Below are 23,265 nucleotides of genomic sequence, written 5' to 3'. Positions count from 1 at the left end.
ATAGTCACTCCTTACCTGGTGGTTGAGCCAGAAGCTGGGAATTTCCGGTCGTCCTCGATCTCTCAACACGTTGTCCTTCATGCTTTCGACACAGGGGTGCTCCCTCACCTTGGAACCGAATGGAGGCTCATAATCTTTTACTTCTGAGAAGAAAGCAGGAAAACACAGGTCATTGAGAATGGTGTGTGCAGCTGAGGGAAATGAGTGTGGTGAGATGCTTGGCTCAGCAGCATGAGGCACTGAGTGTCAAAATATATCTGTGATTGGGCAATTTTTAATAACAGTGGCTTCAAAGAAGAAGGAATAAGTGGTTAAGGAAAGAGCCTGAGAAGTATGCAACAAATGGTTGTTGAATGCTTACTATGTGCTAGGAATTGTGCCACTAGCTGGGGACAGAATGGACAACAAGACAGACAGGATCACGGAGCTGACATTTTAATGCAGGCATTCTTTACAGGGCAATATTGCCCCAAAGGGGTGAAACTGGTTCTTGGAAAGTTGGAAAATTTTACACGTTACAATGGTTTGTGGCCCTCCAAAGTCCCATAGGACACAAACCAGATTTAATATGTTATATTAAATTTCATGAGCATATTCAGCCATAAAAAGGAATGAAATTCTGGCACATGCTACAACATGGCTGAACCTTGAAGACATTATGCTAAGTGAAATAAGCCAGACAAAAGAACAAATATTGTATGATCTCACTCATAACCGAGGTTCTTTGAACATGTAAATTCATAGTGACAGGTGGTTGCCTGGGGGCTGGAAAAAGGGGGGCGAGGAGTTATCCTTCAACGGGTAAACAGTCTGGGGAAATGAAAGTTATGAAAAAATGGGAAACAGTGGTGGTTATACAACATTGTGAATGTACTTAATGCCAGTAAAATCAACACCTAAAATGGTTACAATGGTTAATTTTATAATATGTATATTTTACTATAGGGAAAAAAATCACAGGCAGTGGTGATTAGGAAAAAATTCTCTACACAGGCTTCTTACAATAGCAGTGATGAAAAAAAGGTTGAGAAATGCTGTTTTAGTGAGATGAAGGAGGGGATGGATTAACAATAATATCAACAAGCAAAATTTTAAAATGATAATTTTTCTTTAATGATACCTGCTGTAAAGAAAATAACACAGGATGATGTAACCCTTCACCCAGGGCCTGGGGTTTCAACTAAGGTCAATTTCTTTACAGAAACTTCCTTGAATATCCCTCAAATCATTCTCGGTTAGAGTTCCAGGGCAGAGCTTTATTTTAGCATGTGTCATATTTTAATAGGTTCACCTGCCTATTTGTCTCACTCAACTGAACGGTGAGCACCTGGGGGCAGGTGAAGTGTCCCTTTCTCATCCTTGTATTCCCAGAGCCAAGGACAAGGGCCCTCCCACACAGCAGACTCTCGTAAATGCTCTGCGAGTGAGTGAATGAATGTATGAATGAGTCTTAGATCTTGCCCAAAGTAGCAGTGCGTAAACATTGGAGGAATATTAAAACAACACAGGACTTTAAATGAGCAGACTAATATACATGTCAATGGAGCGTAAGGCAATTTAAAAGATAGAAAACATCCTGATTCTATAATAAAACGTGACTGGGCTGGGCTGGAAGGAGAAAATGGGCTGGATTTAACATTTTTCTCCAAAGTAAGTAGGATCTTTGGCCTTTGGTTTCAAAATGATCTTGTTTCATGAGTAAAACTTTCAATAATTTGCACTTCCAGGCTAAGAGTCGAAGAAGCTTTCATGGCAAAAGGACATGTTGAAATGAGATGGCTTGTTTTTGTTCTTTGTTTGTTTTCTCTTTTCCCCTTTCCCAGAACCCTAATTGCATATTTATCTTCTTCAGCCTCACCCAAATAGAAGGATATTTTCCTTCTGCCAGGATATTTTCTTTTTTTACAGTTTTAACTACAGGGAAATTGTGCTGAAGGCTTTCCATCACATTGAGACAAGCACAAGCCTCTGTGTGTCTGCTTTTGCCTTCACGGGCCCACGCACTTAACACACTGTTCTTGGGCTGAGATCTGAATTTCGATTTGCCAAACATTTATGCGTCTTATTTCTTTTTCCATTCCCTATCTTCCACCAAACTGTAATTTTCTAAGGCCTGAGGCAGAGGCTGAGTTTTGTCTTTCAAGTCCCTGCTCAGTGCCTAAACTGTGCCTTACACATAGTAGGCATTCAATAAATATCAGTTGGGTTAAATTCAAGCAAAAGCAGAAAACTGGGAATCCAAGCTGATTCCCAGTAAGGATTTATGCTGACCTACTTCCTCTTTTCTATAAAATGAATAAACTGAACTGAACAACCTCCATGTTCCTCCCCAGATTTACTTTGTAATCCAATATAATAAAATAATATGATGTTCTTTAGTATGCGTAGTATAATATAATATTATGGGATAGGATAGGATTTGTATATGATACATATTGCTCCTTGGATAATGTACAATTCACAGACTCGAGATTTCCAGCTGTTTTGGCTGCTGTGGAAGTTGTCACTGGTGCCTGCACAGGTTCCCTTTACCAAGCCAAGCCCAGCAGACCCCAGCTGCCACAGATGTTGGGTCTTAAGAACTCACACCTTCACTATTCTCTGAGGAATTGCCCATGGTTGATGGGAGATGCCGCCTGGAGGTTTCCGGACATGACAGCCTTGCTTCCAGGGGCAGCCTGTAGCCGATAACAAACTGACAGCAACCCTCTGGGCTCCTGGTGAGATAACTCTGCAGTACAATTCAAACTCTAGAGCTTCCTGTGAGATCAGGCTGAGGCTAGACCTCTCCCAAAACTACAGGTTTGCTTAAACTCCTTGCATGCTCCTTCCTGCTTCTCTTACTTCCTTCTCCTAAGACCTTATTCTTGTCATTGCACAAAAATCTTTGTGTTACACTCTACTTCCAGCAAAGCTGGCCAAGACAACTGCCAAGGAAGTGCTTTTTCCTTTCTGCCCAGGTCTCTGTGTCTGCTAAACTGCACCGTCTGATTATGGCTACAAAGCCACCCCGAGGAAGTCTTGATGTAGTCCCTTCCTCTAAAGCTGAAAGTACTAACCCAGGAAGAGCATTCAGAATTGCACACTGTATTACTGTTACTCTGGTGAAACTTTTTTGCCTTTTTAGGAAGCGTTCGTGCTTTCTCTTTTCCACCAAGCCTTTCAGAGAGCTCTTTCTCCCCTGACCATCAACAATTCCCATAGCCACACCCAGCAGTGAAGAGGAGGGCAGGACCAACATCAGGGGAGGAAAACGCTGGGGTCAGGACCAATCCCAGCTGTCAATCTCACAGCGGATAGCCTTTGAGAACAAAGGAAAAGTTTCCATAGTTAACATTATAATCCAAAGCCAATTTATTCCAAGTCCTAATCTTCAAAGTCACATAGGCCACAGCAATTTATTTTAATTTTGTGAATTCTGTGTGGACCAAAGCAGGTTTCCGAGGAGAATGGGAGAAGATGGCACTGGGCATATTTCTACTTAAAGGAAAAGTAATAAGTGCTCCTGTGGGGGACAAAAAAAAAAAAGACATTAATCCTTTCCCAGAGCAAAGAGATTTGTAAATAGGTTACTTCCTACTTTTCCTAAACCGTTGGAAAGTTGTGAGATTCCCTAGTATGCCCAGGGGATACAAGGCCTGCTTCCCATCTTTGATTTGTGGGGATTTCATAAGAGGAGGGAGTCAAGGCTAGCTGCAAGGCACTGGCAAAGGGACTGACTCCTTGACCGGGAGAATCTACGACTCCTCTGGCTCCTTCTAGGTTTAAAATAGACAAATGTGGGAAATCATCATTTGACCCAAACTAGCATACTCCAATCCCTTAATATCAAAGTGGTTTTTCAGATTAGGAGTGGGGATGGAGATTTGAAGGCTGTGTGTGTTTCAAGCTGACCTTTCTTTAACTCCTGGGAAATGTCGTATTTATATAATATATATACTCCAAAATAGCCACATACATGTTTGCTTTTTTTCCTATTATGGATTCTTATGATTCTTCTTTCTTTGCCCTGCTCCCACATTTCGGACATCCTAACCTCAGTGCTATTTTTCTCATGCCCCTCGATGTGTAGGAAGGCGACTGACTTAAGGCTTGGCAGCGTGTACACATTTGCCTCTCAGTCAACAGCTTTGATGTTTGATTGGAGCAATCAAGCCGTTTTGCTTGCTTTTTCTTTTGTGGCAATTAAGGCAACATCATTCTTGGGGCCTCCATCAGGACTTGAAGGATGACCATTTACAGACATTATGCTGAAGGCCATTCTCTCCTGGAGGGCATTTCCTAGCTGTTCCTCAATTACACTAAGTATCACTTAGAATGTTACAGATATTTGCTTTGACTCAGCAGAAGAAGGTGTCCACAGACCCCTAGGTGGGAGCCTGAGCCCTGGTAGAGGAGATTAGAGGGCAGGAAGCCCTCTGCCTGTTGGGCAGGTACCGATGGTCCTTCCCAGGAAGAGACCTCGCATACCCAGACAGTCCTAGAGAACAGGGTAGAGTCGGTGACCAGCAACAAGTTGGTGGCCTGGCCCTTTGCATCTCCAACTTTCTCCTCACAGTTTCAGACAGCTAGAAGCTGAGATGCTTAATCCACTTTGGCAAAAATCATTGGGCCAAAACGGCATATCTTTTATCACTACCTATCTACATTTCATGATGGTGCTTAAAATATTTTGATTTTAGAAAATGCATATGATTAAAACAATGAAATTACTAAATAAATGTGTATAGAGAAAAGTAAATCTCTCTGGCACTCCTAACTCCTAGTTTCTTCCACAAAAGTGGCTTGAGTTGAATTGTGGGATTGAAAGTGATTTAAATTTTTCCCTTATTATTTATAAATGAGCACTTATCAATCTATTTTTTATAAAAGACCAAGTGTTTTGCCCTAAATTCATAGAAGATAAAGGCTTTGGTAAAACACAGTAGAAATGAATTACAAGAAAAATGAATTCCACTTGGGTGTCGTGGCAACATCAAGTTGCTATTAAAGTTACTCAACACCTACTCTCAGTTTCTGTCCTTATCATATTGAAAATCTGAAACAAATAGTTTGAGAACCAGCATCTTTCACAGACCATACTTGGAGCAGCATTGTTCTGAATGTTTCACAAGAAATGTGAGTTGTATCTTGCCAGAGAAATAAGAATACAAGTTATTAAATATATTTTAAGGGTTTCAAATGAGTCAGACAGAGAATGTTGAAGAATAATCTTTAGAGATGTGATCAACACCCTCAATTTACAGTTTAGAAAACCGAGGGCCAAAGAATACCCAGGATTCTGGAAAGAATACTTAAAATTACACACTGTATTACTGTTACTATGACGAAATCACCTTCCATTTTTAGGATGCTTTCATGCTTTTTCATCTCTGCCAAGCATTTTAGTGAGTTCTTTCCCCCTACCAGAGCAAGGACAGCTGAGGCAGCCCCCAGTGTGAACATGCCTGTCACAAATTTGACAGGTGTGTCCCTCTCCACCTTGGTGAGGCCCTCCCCACCACATAATCTTGAGAAGGGGAAAGTTATGAGATTTGTTAGATGGCTATCGTTTGTAATTTCTGAACAAGCTATGCAAAAAACTTATAACAGAGAGCAGCTCTCTCCTTAGCTTCTATTATTTACCCATATTAAACACAAACACTGTCCTCTCTGAGTTTAGGGTAGTAGGTGGGACTGGTAGTGGTGGATGATGGGAAAGAATGAGAATGTCTCACTAGACCAGGGCATGACTGGCAATAGAGTTACTGCAATATTTTCTAGAGTTCCTCTTTGCATATTTGTTCAAATGATGCCCAACGTCGGGCCTCCCTCCTGTGAAGAACTGCAGAGAAAGCAAGTTAAGGGGTGAGTGGGTTGAGTCCAAAGAGAGTGCTACACCTGGCTGGCCTATAATAAGAACCACCTTTTAAAATAATTTGGATTTGCCTCTAAGAAAATAGCAAAGACCTTAGAGAGTAAGACTAAGTTGAGTGCTTAGGAAGAAAATAGCACTAACAATATGCATTATTCAGTGTTTTTTGCCATGGCTCCTTCATAAACTAGATATGAGGACTTGGAAAAGAGATGCCAAGACCTTGGGCCTCAATTTACACATCCATAAAATGAGAATAGTTCCATGTGCTCTCTGCCGCTGTTCAGCATAATGCTACAGGGCCCTTTGCACAGCCTCTGCATTTGCTCCTCCTTTCATGCTGGCCCAGCTATAGGGGGGCAGGCATGGAATGCTGTAGAGCTTACCCTCCCACCACTGGCCCTCAGAAGCCCTCCACCAAAGACAGATGGGAGCTAGAAGATAAACACCCAGTTTCCTTTGAGCCAGGTGGTATGACACTGAGGCATGTGTTCTATGCTGCATGTACTGACACTCCAGGAGCCTGTGGTGGTAACCCACTTGATAAGATATCCTTAAAATACCTAGGAATATATTTAACCAAGGAGGTGAAAGATCTCTGCAAAGAGAACTACGAATCACTGAGGAAGGAAACTGCAGATGATGTAAACAAATGGAAAAACACATCATGCTCATGGATTGGCAGAATCAGCATTGTTAAAATGTCCATAATATCCAAAGCAATTTACAGATTCAATGTAATCCCCCATCAAAATACCCATGTTATTTTTTGCAGATCCAGAAAAAAATAATTCTACACTTTGTTTGGAAGCAGAAAAGAGCCAGAATAGCCAAAGCCATCTTAAGCAAAAGGAACAAATATGGAGGCACCACCTTACCAGACTTCACTCTATACTAGAAGGTTATAGTAATCAAAACAGCATGATACTGGCACAAAAATAGAGACATAGACCAATGGAACAGAACAGAGAACCCACATATAAAACCACCCACATATTACCATCTGATCTCTGACAAAGTAGACAGCAATATACATTGGGGAAAAGAATCCCCATTCAATAAGTGGTGGTGGGGAAACTGGATAGCCACATGTAGAAGACTGAAACAGAATCCCTATCTCTCACCACTCACAAAAATTAATTCAAGATGGATAACAGATTTAAATGCAAAGCATGAAACCATAAGAATTCTAGAAGAAACTGTTGGAAAAAATTCTTTTAGATATTGGCCTAGGCAAAGAATTTATGAAGAAGACCCCAAGGTCTTCTTCATAACAACAAAATGAAATAAATGGGACCTGATTAAATTCAAAAGCTTCTGCACAGCCAAGGAAACAATCAATAGAGCAAACAGACAACCTACAGAATAGGAGAAAATATTTGCATGGTATACATCCGATAAAGGGCTGATAACCAGAATCTACAAGGAACTCAAGCAAATCAGCAAGGAAAAAATCAAACAACCCCATTAAAAAATGGGCAAAAGACATGAACAGAAGATTTTCAAAGGAAGATAGACTAATGGCCAACAAACATATGAAAAAATGCTCAATGTCACTAATCATCAGAGAAATGCAAATCAAAACTACAATGAGATATCAACTAACCCCAGTGAGAATGGCTTTTATCAAAAAGTCCCAAAACAATAGATGCTGGTGGGGATGTGGAGAGAAAAGGTCACTTACACATTGTTGATGGGACTACAAACTAATGCAACCTCTATGGAAAACAGTATGGAGATTCCTCAAAGAACTAAAAGTAGACCTACCACATTTGATCCAGCAATCCCACTATTGAGTATTTACCCAAAAGAAAAAAAAGTCATTTCATCAAAAAGACACTTGTACTAGAATGTTTATTGCAGCACAATTCACAATTACAAAGATGTGGAATCAACCAAGTGCCCATCAATTCATGAGTGGATTAATAAAATGTGGTGTATGTGCATCATGGAGTACTACTCAGCCACAAAAATGAATTAATACCTTTTGCAACAATCTGGAAGGAACAAGAGACCATCCTCCTAAGTGAAGCATCGCAAGAATGGAAAATCAAATACCACATGTACTCACTATTAAATTGGAACTAACCAGTCAGCACTCATGTGCACAGACAGACACAAAACTCAATGGAAATCTGGCAGGTGGGAGGGGGGAGGAGGGGATGGGTGAAATCATACCTAATGGGTAAAATGTACACTATCTGGGTGATGGGCACACTTATAACTTCGACTCAAGTGGTACAAAAGCAATCCGTGTAACCAAAACATTTGTATCCCCCTAATATTCTGGAAAAAAAAAAAAGATATCCTTTACTGGCTTCCTTCCCTTTCCTGACTCATTTCCCCATTCCATTGCTGTCATTTCCTGTGATCTCTTCCCAAATAAACTACTTGCACTCAAATTCTCAGTGCAGGATCTGGGGCACCCAGCCCAAGGCAGATGTCTACACAGCAGACTCATTTAATCAAAGCAAGTTCCTGTCTCACTCTCAGACCACTTCCCAAGCCAGGCGTACCGAGGCGGAGCACCTCAGTCTTCCCCGGAGTGCCCCAAACAACATCTTTTCTAAGAAACCTCCTTCTTTCATTGCTTGAGAACGACTTTCTCTTCCTTTTTTTCCCCTTCTCCTCCTGCCTCTCGCTGCAGTCTTTTCTCTGATGGAAGCCACCCACAACTGCCGGCTGGGCCTCGCAGCCTCTTTGAATTTCTCTCAGGAGGCTCTTAAGAGAAACTATGCCTGCCTCTCTCTCCCCAGTTCTGCGACACTCCCAAGGCAGGTCTCCGAGACAGCAATGGTATTCCTCTGAAAGTCAGCATCTGGTGCACAGCTGTTGTTTTGATTGCAGCTCCAACTTAACAGGGAGGCAAAACTGTCCACAGTTTCCCCCAAAGCAGTACCCCTGAGTTTTCATATCTGCTTTCTAAACTGTGCTCCCCTGAAATCCAGGAAGATGAAAGGCTGCAATCCCAGTCTCCCTCTCCTCAGCCTTCTCTCCAACCCCTCCCCTTTTCCCCCTTTCTTCCCGCCATCCCCTTTCCTTTCTTTTTGGGTAATTTGCACTTTTTGTCCACCTCACAGACTGCAGCAACCTGACAATACACTAAGGAACCATTCTTGGGGTTGTGTTACTCGTTCAACACTTGCTCAGCTGGCTGCCGTGGGTCAGCTTCTATTCAAAGGCCTCACTTGGCCAGGGATTTGGAAGTCGGTTTGCTGTGGGCAGCGCTGGCTGGGATGACGTGAGTATCGCGCCTGCTGTGTTCAGCAAAGAGGACCTGAATAGGACCCCGCCTTCGCCTCCCACACACCACACAGACACTTGCATGAGCACCAAACAAACCAAAAGCCTGGGACAGAGATTTCTTTGTAAAAGAGAATCAGTCTCCAGGTCTGCCCTTGCCTTGCTGAATGGTGACTTCATGACTTTGCTCCTTCTTCATAAAACAGTAACACGCCATTTCTGTCCTGTTCTTTCTTCAAACAACTCTGAAAGACTTGTGTTCTTGGTTTGCTTTTTGTATTCTTTCAGAGGACTGAAGTGTCTGAAATAACACCCTCTGCCATTATCTATCCCCTACAGCTACTTTATTTTTCTTTCTAAAATCATCACACCCACCTTCCGTTCCACCTCCACATTATATTATAAATCTATTTGTTTGTTACCCCTCTTTCTAGATTATTAGCTCTTCACTAGATTCCCTGTCCCTTGGGGAAAGAGACTTCTCTTAAAACTGCTGTATCCCTGGCATTTTGAATAATGCCTGCCAAACAAAAGGTATCCAATAAGTACTTTTTTGAGTGAATGAATGATGGATACATCTCCTGAGAAGAATAAGGAAGTTATCTCAGATTTTAAAGCACTAATACCGTGACATGCTACAGAAATGAACAGCCTTGGGATTCTGTTAACAGGGATTCACCCAGAGAAGTGAGGCCATCACTGGATGTTCCTCCAGTGTGTGACAGCCTCACCACGTCTGCTAGACAGGCTTCACACCAACTTCCAGGATGCACAGAGTAGCTCTAACTATCCCACTCATAATAATAATGGAAATCACAGCTACTATTTTTTAAACATGTTCTCCATTGGTCAGGCCAGCACTATACCAGGAAGGTTAAGGCTCATGGGCTATAAAGTCAGACAGTAGGGCTTCGATTCCTCGCTGAACAACTTTCCCACATCCCAAAGCCTCAATTTTCTCATCTGTAAAATGGGGTTAATAACAGTACAGACTTCAAAGAGTTCTTGACACATTAAATGAATTGATCTATAGAGTAAGTGCTCAAGCAATGGTAGTTATTATTCCTTTGTGGCTTTCTTTATTGAGACCAAACCTACTTCCGATAGGAAGCCTTTTTCTTTTGATTACTGTCTTCACTTATTACAACCCATCTCTTGAGCTCTCCAGTGGAATTTAATGCTAAATGAAGCCGTACCACCTGGCTTCAGAAGGGCGTTATTATTATCTGTTTACATTTTCTCACCCAAGCCTTCTCCAGTATAGTGCTGTATCTTTCTCTGTTTCCCTGTGCTGCTTTGCACAGAGGAGAGGCCAGCAGATAAAGAAGTAACTCAAAAGGACACCCCTGAGTCTTACTCTTCTTTTAAGAGACGACTTAACCCTCCTTCCCTGACCCTAGCGCAGCACTCCCTTTAGGGCAGGGGTCCCCAACCCATAGTGAGTTGTATAATTATTTCGTTATACATTACAATGTAATAATAGAAATAAAGTACACAATAAATGTAATGTGCTTGAATCATCCTGAAACCATCCCACCCTCAATCTCCGTGGAATAACTGTCTTCCATGAAAACGGTCCCTGGTGCCAAAAAGGTTGGGGACTGCTGCTCTAGAGGACCTAGGCATTCAGTCCCCTGTGCCCACTGCCTTCCCTTGCTGCAGCATTTATCACAAGTGCATTTCAAATGCCTGTTTAAAAAGTCTATTTCAGTGTTCCAGTGCCAGTAAATAGCATGAGACAAAGTGCAGAGGTGAACCTAAAAGACATTCATAATGATGAATGCAAAGTAAGAATACGGTATGGAGATGAGCCTAGAGTTGGGCCTTAACATCCAGGTAAAGAGTTCTGGCTCAATCATATGAACAGAATGGAGTCACTTAAAGGCAGGAGAGGTGGGATTTCACATTCTTCTGTGAAGTCTTCTGTGCCCTAATGCTCAGTATCCTATTTCATTCAGGTAGATGATCTGCTACTTAGAACATGTTTTTCGAGTAGTGAGTAGTGTAATGTTAACATCCAAGAAAGTAAAAGAACTAGTCACCTCTGCAGCAGCTTATTAACAGCTGGTAACAGACAGAGGTCAATGTTCCAGAGCTTAAAAAAAGTATCGTTAAAATTGTGGCCCCTGAACTATAGGATGGGGTGCTGTATCCATATTACCAATGATGGTCACCCTAAGAAATGCAAGCAGCCACAGCCACCGTCCTTTAGGGGGCAGATCCACTGTAGTTGTCACGTAGATCAGCTACATTGTCACTGGAGACTCAGATCCAACCGTCTTCCTGCACGTGGTACAGGTGCACTGTACCTCCTGAGGAGGCTTCTCTACAGGTGCTTGGTAGGTGGCTCGATGGGCCAGATAATAGGCCCCCCAGGTCACAGGAGTGTCCCGGAACCATGACCCCATAACCATACACACAGCCAGGACCTACAGAGATGACCCCCGAGATCTAGCTCCCTTCACTGTCCGCATAGTTGTGAAATAATTTTGACCTACATAATTCATGACACTAAGGTAAGCATATTCCATGTTTCCTTTTTTGAAATGAGACCGCCAGTAAAAAACAATAAGGACAATAAAAATTGTGTGTATTTCAAGCCACAGAAAAGAAGTTTAAACTTAAGGAAAAAACTTTAACATCCCTTCCTCCTCCTTATACTTTATAAATGAAAGTCTAACATCAACTGAGGGATTTATCTCTTTTATTTGTAAGGTAAGAAACATATCTGCATGTATAATTTTTTAAAAAACAAAGGAGAAAAAAAAATAAATGACTACAGGCTTCTTGAGGTCAAGGCCTGTCCTTGCATCTGTGTTTCTACCCAGCGGTGGACACAAAGGCACACACGGGGAGGAAATGCGCCTGCCTTTAGGCTTCGTGTGCTTTCCAAAGGACTTTTTGAATGTAAAAGAAAAGTCTCTGAAACTAAGACTAGGCTAAAAATCTGTCTTAAAGGTTTTAAGACATACCAAAAAGAAAGAAAAAACAAAAACAAGGATGCTTTTAAAAGCAGCAGCCACGGTAAGAGAAGGAGCTTTGGAGGTGAGGTCGCAGGCTTAATCAAGGGAAGGGCTTTGTGTAGAGGGAAGATGGAGAGATAACGGTGGTGTCTGCAGCCTGAGGGGGGATGGGAGAAACAGCACCGTGGGCTTACAATCAAACAAAATGAGAACCAGGATGGCCTCTTTCCCGTTTCCCCAGAGCCATCTGTTCTTATCCTAAAGGTTATGAAAGATTTTTTTGAGACTAGCTGAACAAACCAGAGCCTGTTCCTTCCTTGGGAAAACTTGTTTGTACTGTATCCGTTTTTAGACCTCGTAAAAGTTGGTGAACTTGGTTCTTCCCTATTAGCCTAAATTCTTCTGTACTCAGCAAATATCAACAGGAAAGGGCTTTAGTCAGAGATAACGGGGAAAACAGGGAGCTCACCTAGGGCCTTAATAAGCTGGCTGCACTGACAGGGGGAAAGATAGAGACACGATCTCCAGCTCATGTTTATAGAATAACAAGTTTGAAAGGACAGGAGAAGATACTGAAATCTAGGTAAATTTATTCTGACAGTGACAACAGCATTGTCTCTGACACAACTCATACCCGTCTAAAGATTCATTTTGGAACTGTCAAAGCTTTCAAGCAGAAAATTATTTGCAATGGCTGAAACTTGCTTAAACAAATTTCACTGTGCAAGGAAAAACAAAGTTACTTTTGGAATTGTTACGGGGGAAGAAATCTCAGGCAGGAAACCAGGAAATAACAGCGTCAGCCAGATAGGAAGTGCCATCCACGTAAAGGGGCCAGGAAAATAGGTGATGGTTCAGCAAGATGCAGGGTCGGGGGAGTGACCCGGACCCACCGTGGCGAGTTGGCTAAACGTGTTCTGAACCAGATGAAGAATCAGAGTCAGCAATGCTGCCAACTCAATCTTCCCTGGGCAAAACACTGAGGAGCTCGGCCCAGTGACTACAACCGTGGCAATTTAAGGAACAACATAAACAGTGACAACATTGGATACCCTTAGAATACAATAAATTTTCAAAATTCCATACCGACATAAATACATAAATAAATAACAAGCGTTAGTAGGCGAAGGTACAGATCTTCCTTACAGTTAAATGCTTATTAAATGTAGAAGGAATAAGAAAAATAGAAAATCTTCATTAAGCAAACATTACATTAATAACTGTTATAAGCAAAGAATTATTGATGGATCCTTAAATTCGTGGATAAAGTTATGAAAAGTTTCTAGTATCTTTACCAAAGCGGTGTTTAGTATTTTTAGAAACATGTCCAAGTATCTTCCCAAAAGGCATGTGTTAATTACAAATGGACAGACAGTATCTTTACAGGGAATAAATCTGGCTGATCCCACTGTAACCGAGTGATCAAATTTAACATCAATAATCAGACACAGGGGCATCTTGTATCCCCCTGATACCATGCACTGGGAAGGGCCCACCATCATTTCTGTGCTATTCTTGCTCAATAATCTCATCTAATCATGAGAAACCCAAAGTGAGAGACAGTCTATAAAATAACTGGTCTAAACTTTCACAAGAGTCAAGGTCAAAAAAGACAAAAACAGACTGAGGAACTGTCACGAGGTGAAGGAGACTAAGGAGGCATGCACGTTACGTCAATTTGGGATCCTGGACTGGATCTTGTTCCAGAAAAGGACATTACTTGGGACTTGGAAGTGCAAATAAGGTCTATAAATTAATTAGAGTGTGTACCAATGTTAATTTGATAGCTGCACTATGGTTTAGGTTGGATGGTAACACCAGGGGAAGCTGGGTTAAGAGTATATGGGAACTCTCTGTACTATTTTTGCAACTCTTCCACAAATTTAAAATTATTACAAAACAAAACGATAAAAATAGAATTGGGGTTAGCGTGGCTTTATTTGACAGACAACCAGGACTAAGGTGGGATGCATACATTTCTCAGGTGAGACCTAAGACTCTGATGGAAACTACTGACAGGAGCATCAGAAAGGATACAGTAATGTAGATCTCAGCCATTCTCAACCTCCTGGACAGCCGGCGGACAATCCTCTCTAGAATAAGGGCCTTGCTCTTGCACCCCAGGTGTTGCCAATCCTTATCTACACTCTCACAGTCAGCAGTAGGAAGAGCCTCTAACAGTGAAAAGGACTCAGCCTGCAACTTGCAGAGAAGCTGGAGCAGAGGGAATCTGGAAAGCCCTAGCAGTGTTGTCGGGGAGAAATGACTCTAGAAGAGAAAAAGAAAGTAAGTGGCTGAACTTGGGGAAAAAAGAGCGAGCCAGATGGACCACCTTGGGTTTGCAGAGGAAAAGCAGGAAAAAAGTAAGTCTCCCAATCAGTTGTGGAGGCTTAACTAGAGAGACAATGGCCTTCCTCAATAACCTCTTTACTAGATAGTTCAAAACCTAAACAAAGACATCAAACCATTCTGCTTGTTTTGCCCAACAAAAGAAACTCATGTCCATAAAAGTAAATTCTGAGTCAAATCCTTTTCCCAGACCTTATAGTTTGGAAAAACCTTAAAATACAAAAAGAAACAACAGTCAGATGCTTATCTGAATACTATTGTCCAGTTGATAGAGATGATTCTTATAAATATTATTAGTGCTCATCTCTTGCCAGATATCTAAATATCTGTGGAGAGATGTGTCAAGAGAAGAGTAATTATACAAAACTTTATGAAAGGATATATAGAACTTTATGCTCCAAACATGGCTTTCAGCTTAGAAACCTAGGCTCTTTAGCATAATCTCAAATAACTCCAGAATGGTTGTATAACAGCAGATCTCAACAAGCTCTTATTATGGAGTTAACTGCTTTGTAACCCCTGGGAGAAAATAACATGATATTATTTTGAAGACAAGTCCACCACTACACCAAGATAGTGGTCAGTACATACCTCCCACTGCGTTACAGCGAGATGTCATTTCCCAGAGCACCAGAGCCATGGAGTAGACATCGGTCTGCTTGAAGGACTCAACATTCTCCAAATTCATTCTGGATTCTAGGACTTCTGGAGCCATGTATCTTGCAGTTCCCACCTGTAGCAAAAACAAACAGTGAGGCCCATCATTTAATTCCAGCTGCATTTTTGCTTGCACAATATAGCTGATGCGTTCCTCACAGGTGCAGATGATGGCCTAAAAAAATCACAGTGCTGTTTTAAATAAAGGGAACTGCACAGAAAGGTACAGCATAAATGGTTATTTTAAAAAATACGTGTTCTCTGCCTGAAAACCCTCTAAAGACTATAATTAAAGCATGCCCAAAATAAGGAAGTGCCAAGTCCCAGGGCTGCCTTATCTAGCCCCAAGATACATGTTATCACATTTTTCAATAACATCCTTAGAGATAACCTGGGAGATAATATTTGTGATATTTTAGATGTTTGTTTTTGCTTTTGAAAATTAAATATTTTTTCACTCCTAATACTCCAAGAGTTATGCTAAAAATAATAATTGCAATCAGTTTTGATCAGTTAAGGACTGAGTCTTAATCTTTGTTGACCCCATGGCATACTCCCGTGATTTAAGGATATAGTATAATTTCATAAAATCTCTATGAAATTAAATTGCATAGAAGTATTTTCACAGTAAAAGATCGAATCTGGATCACTTTGTAACTATGATGGGTGTGCCATGTAGTTTTATTTTGACGTTTAGGCCTGTACTAATCTCTGTGACTGGTAATATGAAAACATGAGATCCATAGGGAGAAGGAAAAAAAAATATTTCTAGGGAACGGATCACTTAAATATTTGATATTGTAGTATGTATAGATCAACTAAATAACAATAAAGTCCTACCTTCCCGTCTAAGGAAGGCCAAGCGAGTTGATTTATCATTCCAAGGAATGTTTCTTACTGGCATGTATTAGAAGAAATTTTTCTTTTTAACGGCTCATTGCATGACTCACTACTCTGGCACATTAGTCTCCCTGTGTTTCAGTGTTTACCCCAACACTGCATGCGCTGCCATGGACACAGAGGCCTACTGGGTGGTGGCTGAACGTTTCAGAAGCATGCCCTGCCACCTGGCCACAAACAACAACAGTGCTCTGGATGGATGGCACTGTGTGAAAACGCGAGGTACGTCATTTGTAAAAGATGTCATGGTAATTTCCAATCACTTTCCAATAGGTCCTTAGCCAAAAAGGCTTCCATTTTTATCCGTGAGAATGTTTCAGAATGCAATTGCTCACTCGCGCTATGAATACCTATTGGTCACTTTCACTGTTCAAGGTATTGCGCTATATATCTTGGGTGACCACATGGACGTAGATTTGGACTTCAAGGAGATCGCCCTCTAGAATGGTTATATTAGTTTCTTTGTACCATAGTATAGAGTAGAAAAAAACTGAGTACAACCACAAGAGAGTGAAAAAATAAAGTACTAACAGTGTTTGAAGCAAAGAAAAAACATTTGCAAATGGAAAACAAATGAGGACTGACTCAGGGAGAAATATGTCTCTCCTGAGTTGGGAAGGATCTGAAGACAGGAGGAGAAATGCTATTCATTAGCAAAGGTATATAGGCAGGAGAGAGAGAGGGGTTTGCCCAAGGTAGACTCCGTACTTTGGCCAGATTCCCGAGACAAGTGTCCGGGGGCAGGGCTGTTTGAGACAAGAGGCAGTAGATATGGATCAAGAGGCGAAGTAAGGCCAGGCTCAATAAAAATAGGATTTAGCACCAGCTCTAACTTACCTGCCCACTGTTAGCCAGGTCATCCACAGACAGAGTAGGGTCCAGACGCAGGGAAAGCCCAAAGTCACAGAGACAGCAGGTCAGGTCATTTTTCACGAGGATGTTGGAGCTCTTGAGGTCCCTGTGCACGATGGGCATCTTGGGCCTCCCGCACGGGGTGTGGTCACTGTGGAGGTGAGCAATGCCCCGGGCCAGGGAGCTGCCCAGCTTGCGCAGGTCCTCCCAGCTGATGACATGCCTCGTGAGGTACTCCTGTAGGTTGCCCTTGGCGTGGAAAGCGGTGATCAGCCAATACTGTTTCCCTAACTCTGTCTTCCGTTCCTCAGCTGTCAGGAACTGGAGTATGTTCTCATGCTTCAAGTTAATGTCCGAGAAGATGTCCTTCTCTGTCTTCCAAGAGGCATATTCCTCATAAGGGAAGATCTTGACTGCCACTGTCTCGAACTGCTCTGAAGTGTTCTGCTTCAGCTTGGCCTTATAGACCTCGGCGAAGCGACCTTTCCCCACCAGGGTGTCCAGCTCAATGGGCAGCAGCTCTGTGTTGTGGTTGATGTTGTTGGCGCACGTGGAGCTGATGTCGGAACGGTCGTCTTCCAGAATGATGGCACAGTGCTCGCTGAACTCCATGAGCTTCCGCGGCTTGCCGGTTTCCCAGGACGGGCTCAGCTTCTGCTGCCGGTTAACACGGTAGCAGTAGAAGGTGATGATGACAGCTATGGCGATTCCCAGCGGTGGCAGGAGGCTGACGCCCGTCACTTGGAATATGACTACCCACAAGTCAGGATTGCTGCTGTTATAGTCTGATATGGAAACGAAACAAGGAGAGGAGGAGTTGGGTTCAGTAGGTAAACACTATCAGAAAATGGGTCCACGCCTCAAGCCTCTATCCAGCCTTCCCTGCCTCCGGCCATCCATTCAACATTTCCTGCTCTCCCCCTGACTTTCAGCTTAAATGTCACTCCCTGAGGGAAGCCTAGAAAAACTTGGAAAATGTCTTGTTTTATACATTCTCATAACACCACATACTTTTCCTATGTAACAATGCAGCACAATTTAAACTAAATAAGTATAACTCTACTTACTGGTTTTGTATCTCTTTCCTTACTCTCCCCAGCCCCTGCAGACTGGAAACTCCACACTGGCAGGGAACATGTCTTTCTTTTTCACTACCGTAAACCATCCTTAGCACACAGCTAAGCTAATCCTCAATATTGTTGAATAAAGACACAAAGCATCTGCTGAGTGTTAACTAAGCTCAAGGCATTGCAGGAGGCATTGGGTATATAGAAGAGATGACACAGCACCTGCCTTTAAAAAGCTGGCATATATGGTATCTGGTAAAAATAAAGCGACTGCCACAGTTCTGCCCTAGTCTTTGTTTTTTCCAAGCTCCAACTTGTTCTGCTCTGATCAGCATCCAGGCTACCTTGGGACATCAACTCTGGGCCTACGGGTGGTGGGGAGAGGAGTCTGTGGAAAGGGTCTCTTTGGAAAGTTGTCTTATATCCACTCAATATTCCTCCTTGCAGTGTGCACGCAATCTGTAGTTTCATGGAACTGAAATATCTAATAGCAATAATGGGAACATTGCTGCAGAGGTCAGAGCAGTTAAAGATGGCAATGCAGCCAGTATTATGACTTGGAACACTGAAGCAGGCCCCTGTGGGTTGATGGAAATGAATCCTTAGCACCAGCTTCTAAGTACAACGTCTTGTACATCAAACTTTGGTTCACGTGCTAGCCTCATTGGTTCTGGTTAAACAGCTTTCCTCTAGGGAAGAAGGACATGAATAGAAACATACAGTAGGCAGGAGATAGCAAAAGACAGTAAGAGTTTAATGAAAGCTTGTGCTGGGCTGCTTCCACTGGGCAAGAATGCCAGAATTTTATTACTTCGTGTGTCATCCATTTTCCCTCAAAGGCACCCACTGACAAGCAGGCCTCACATTCAGATGCTAGATTTATTCACTAAATACATCACGACTGAGTGTCTATGACGGGCATGGCACTGCCCTCAAAGAGTACCCAGTAGAGGAGTTAGGGCACATATACAAATGCCTAGGAATATCTGGTATCTGGGGTGGGGGCTAAATGTGTGGCACAACCTAGGTGTTGGTGGAGTGTGGAAAAGCTTAGAGAAACAGGGAAGCTGCATGACAAGTACTGCCTTTGAATTGTCTCTAAAGAAAGGGCAAAGTCAGTGATGGGTGGAAAGAGTGTTCCGTTAAGGAGAAAGAACGTTTCTCCCAAGCTGGGGGAATAGAAAAGAAAAGGTTGGGTAGGTGATATGGAGCCACACTTCATTTCAGAGAAGAGTTTTGTGGTTACTCAATTGTCGGTTTTCACCTACTGTAGGTGTTTGACCAAAAAAAAAAAAAAAAAAAAAAAAAGTGATGAAGTTGATGAGGTGAGGAGAGTACATTCCAGGTGGAATGAGGATAACCATGATCTCTTGCAGGAAACCCGTTACCTACGGGTTTTTGATACCATCACTTAACAAAACAATGAGAAATGAAGCTCGTACATGCCGATCTGGAATGTTTAGGTTTAATATAATTCACTACTTGTTCTTAAGGTAAGTCTAAGTGGAAATGGCAACGTGCACTGACTCTATATTCTAGGTGAAACTCTTAGGTCTTAAGTCGACTTGATGACACTAAAACTGGAGAAGAAATCCCAAAATATCAGAATTTCAGTAATCAAGAGAAAAAAATACAATTTTTTTGAAAGACATATTAAAATATTTAAAAAAATAAAGGGCAAGAGGTAAAAGTTGGATTGGGACACAGAAGAGGCAGGACTAGGGGTAGGAGTGGCAGTGGGACAAAGATAGAATGCTCCTGTGGAGATGTACCCACTGTCCCCGCTGTCCAGCAAAGTGTGACCGTGGAGAGCAAAATCAAGGGGACAGAAGAAACCACGTTCAAGTGCAACAGCAGATCACAGTGTTCCTCCCTCAAATCCCACCTCTGTTATCTGAAGTATCCAGTCAATGTGTTTGCTTGAAGAACACACTTGTTTCAATTCCCCATGTCTGTAACTACGTGAAATGTCTTACAATCAATCATAAATTGGTTTGATGGTGACCTATTGCTTCTCTCATGACAAAGTCAAGTCATGCCCAGGTCTATTTTGATCACCATGATATACCCAGCACCTGGCACAGAATGGGGCAATTTATGGGTCTCAACAAATGTTTGTTGTAGAAGCTGAATGTATGATTATCTATGTAGAATAATATTCCTCACATTTTTTTATGTTCTATAGCAGGGACTGGTAAACTATGGCTCAAAGGCTGATGGCCTGTTTTTGTATAGCCTTGTTGACCTAAGAATTGTTTGTTTTTTTTTCATTTTTAAACGGTTGTTTAAAAAAAAAAACAACTAAGAAGTTCATGCAGTAGAGATGTAGAGATCATATCTGGCTTAGAAAGCCTAAAATATCTACTACCTGGCCCTTCATAGAAAAAGTTTTCTGACCATTGTCCTCCAGGTGTTGTTTTAATAACCTGTAATACATTGGTACGATTTGGAGAGAATGCACTGGTCAAATGTGAATATTTGGCCAAATGTGAATATGCTTTTTCACATATGAGGAAAGCAGTTAGAAAATTTTAAATATTAACTGCATAATTACTTAGTTGTATCTCCAATTCATTAAAACATACAAATGACTTGTTCATTTATCACAATAATTTTGTAATTCCTAGCCATATTGAAAAGGGTCTTCCTTGCTAGTTTATATTCCTTTTCAGGCTAAGGGAAACACAAAAACAAAAATCCCCTGAAGTTTATGTGTGGCATAGACTGAATTAGATTTTAGAAATCCCCAGTTCAATGTCAGGAACCAAAGACTCACTTTCCCCTCAAATTTCCTGTGATTTCTTTTTGAAAACCTACATGTAAAAACTTTCAGGGGTGGGCAGGAATTATTGAATAACATCTGTCAATCATGAAACTTCAAAGAGGTAGTGAAAAACCCTAACAATAACAAGCCAGGCTGGAAGGAAGCTTTGGGATATGGCTTTATCTAAACAAGAGCCACCCACACCCTGTGGCAGTATTAACCCTTGGGCTGCTGCTAGAATAACCAACTGCTGTAGGTGCAGGTACAAGCTGGCATCTCCTTTACTCAGAGACCAACAGGAAGTATGTCTTCTTACCAACCCCCAAATACAGAGAAACTTATAAACTGAACTTTTAGCATATACTTGGTTGTATACTAAGGATTTTACATGATATGTAAATTTAATTGACAGAAAAACCCTATGATGTTGAAACTGCTATTATTATAAACCCCATCTTACAGATAAGGAAGCTAAAGATCAAAGAATTTAAGTAATTTCCCAAGATCATAAATTTAGGCAACAGCAAAGCTGACATTTGAAATTGGTTCTACCTGACTGGAAAGACCCCTGATCTTAATCCCACGCCTGATCTCTAAACTTCACATTGTCAAATGTTGACAGCCAATTAAGAATGACTTCATGTAAGTTCTCAATTTGATAAAGTGGTTTTCTTTATCGGGAGGGGGCTGGACTAAGCGATTTTATAGCCATCCAATGAGTGATATTGGCAATTCTTGGAAAATGTGTCTATAGTGGTATATTCTGTGTGTGGAGACTATTTCTGTTGGTTCATAACTAAGAATGACAGGTTAGTACTGTCCTTGCAAATGTGCATCTTTTCCCGACCTGGGAAGAAAAAGTTTTACATGAAGGAGAACCTGAAAATCTTTCTCGTTCTTCGTCAGGGCCTATCTCAGGCCTAGAACATAGGGGGACTCAACACATAATTGTGGAACTACTGGAACTACTGGAACTACTTCTATAATAGTGACAACATCAAACTAGATACTAATACTCTGAAGAGTATCATCAAATAAAGGTTGAATTTCTCCAAGGTTCATAAAAAATAAGGCTTTGCACCATAATAGTAAACGTTAGCCTGGGCTCCGTAAATAAAGTTTAGTGGGTCCGTGAATTTAAATGGGCAAAATTGCATCTTTTTATTTTCTCTAACCTTTAATTAAAAATTGACATTTCCAATTATTATCTGGGCCTATGGCTTTGTCACCAACAGAAACCACAGAATTTCCATACTGTATTATATCTGTTGTAGATGTCTCAGCATACTTACACTCACCACTTAGACATTTCAATTTTTTTATATCTGCTACTGTATCTTGTTATTGAAAGCATTATTATAGATACGCGCATTACTGTATCACGAATTCATTTTAAAAATATTAGATCACTATATTTCAATGTCATTGGTTTTCTTTGAAATACTGTATGTTATACTTTAAACGTTTAGAAACATCGCTCTGAGAAGCGGGTTCCACAGGCTTCACCACTTCAAGAAGTCCATGGCACACACTCAACAAAAAGCAAAGTGCCCTTGCCAGAGTGAAGGCATTTGAGCTCTGGTCTCTTTGCCAGGATTTCCTAGAAGAGATTTTGAGATTCGTTCCTTTCTTTGGGAAGTTGGTAACTTGTGCCGGTGGGAGATCCGTCTGTCTTAACGTGTTGTGCTCCACAGGGACAATAGTGATTCTCAGAGCTTCTGCCCAGTGTGAAGGGAGCTCTGCAGTGGAGAATGATGGGAAGCCCTCCTTTGAAATCTCTTAACAGTGAAAAAGATAACCAACATCAAATGTCTTTACTGGGTTGCACACTGAGCGATTCATCTTATAAACATCATCTTACTTTATTTCTCCAAAACCCCTGAGAGTTAGATTCTGTTATTACCCCTATTTTACAGAGGAGGATATTGAGCCTTGCTTACTTCTACTACATTCTTGTTTACTTAGTAAATAAGTATTCTTACTAAATAAAAGCTGTCCCCAGTAGGTGTTCAATAAATGAATGCTGTCCTTTTAATGGTGTAATTAACATAATGACTTGAGACAGGAAGTTCTTCCTTTCCCTCAGCATGTCTCTCTTTAGCAGGATTTCCTTCTTTGGATCTCAGCCAGTTGCATACATATTCTGTTGCTTTAGGTGAACACACTGGTGTGTGAACACCTTGTGGTTAGAGCTTTACTGTCAACTTCACAAGAGTCTCTTGGTATGTGACGTTCCTTAGTATACCAATGCACCAAAGTGCGTGGAAAACTATCATCTGTGTCCCCTTCTGTTGCTCAGATAAATTAATATCTTAGTAAATTTTTGCCCTAAGCTCCTTTATTGAATGGAGGAGTTGCCAAACTAATTCAAATATTAAAGTAGGGGTCCATCTCTCAAATTCAGCTGTGTTGATTTGTTTTTTTATCAAGATGCATTAACTGACCCACTTTGGCTTTTTACCATGTTGGCCTTAATTTAGTGTCTTTTTTATTATACCAAGTGATTTTTATTTAAAATCATGAATTAGAGAGGTTCAATTTTAAAACCCTTTTAGAAATAGTGTTGGCATAACAAAAGATTTGAAAGAGGCTGGGAGCAACCTGCTTTCATTGGCC

The 23,265-nt window shown here is 41.3% G+C and overlaps 1 protein-coding gene across 9 annotated transcripts in view; it reads right to left on the bottom strand.

Moving 5' to 3' along the window:
• TGFBR2 (transforming growth factor beta receptor 2) overlaps positions 1–23,265 on the bottom strand; it is an 86,723-nt gene that overhangs the window by 5,555 nt on the left and 57,903 nt on the right. For 7 of the 9 annotated variants that reach the window (XM_069475467.1, XM_069475462.1, XM_069475463.1 and 4 more), the window contains 3 exons: positions 16,804–17,603; positions 15,001–15,142; positions 16–143 (listed from right to left, as the gene is read on the bottom strand). In XM_069475467.1, coding sequence (XP_069331568.1) covers positions 16–143; positions 15,001–15,142; positions 16,804–17,603 — 1,070 coding nt within the window. The remainder of the gene's footprint in view (positions 1–15; positions 144–15,000; positions 15,143–16,803; positions 17,604–23,265) is intronic. The other 2 variants (XM_069475466.1, XM_069475470.1) reach the window with 2 other exon arrangements.

Source organism: Eulemur rufifrons, chromosome 7, assembly GCF_041146395.1.
Source record: "Eulemur rufifrons isolate Redbay chromosome 7, OSU_ERuf_1, whole genome shotgun sequence".
NCBI classification, from domain to species: domain Eukaryota; kingdom Metazoa; phylum Chordata; class Mammalia; order Primates; family Lemuridae; genus Eulemur; species Eulemur rufifrons.
The sequence above is the reverse complement of the archived record's forward strand: the minus strand, read 5'-3'. Positions and strand labels throughout refer to the sequence as shown.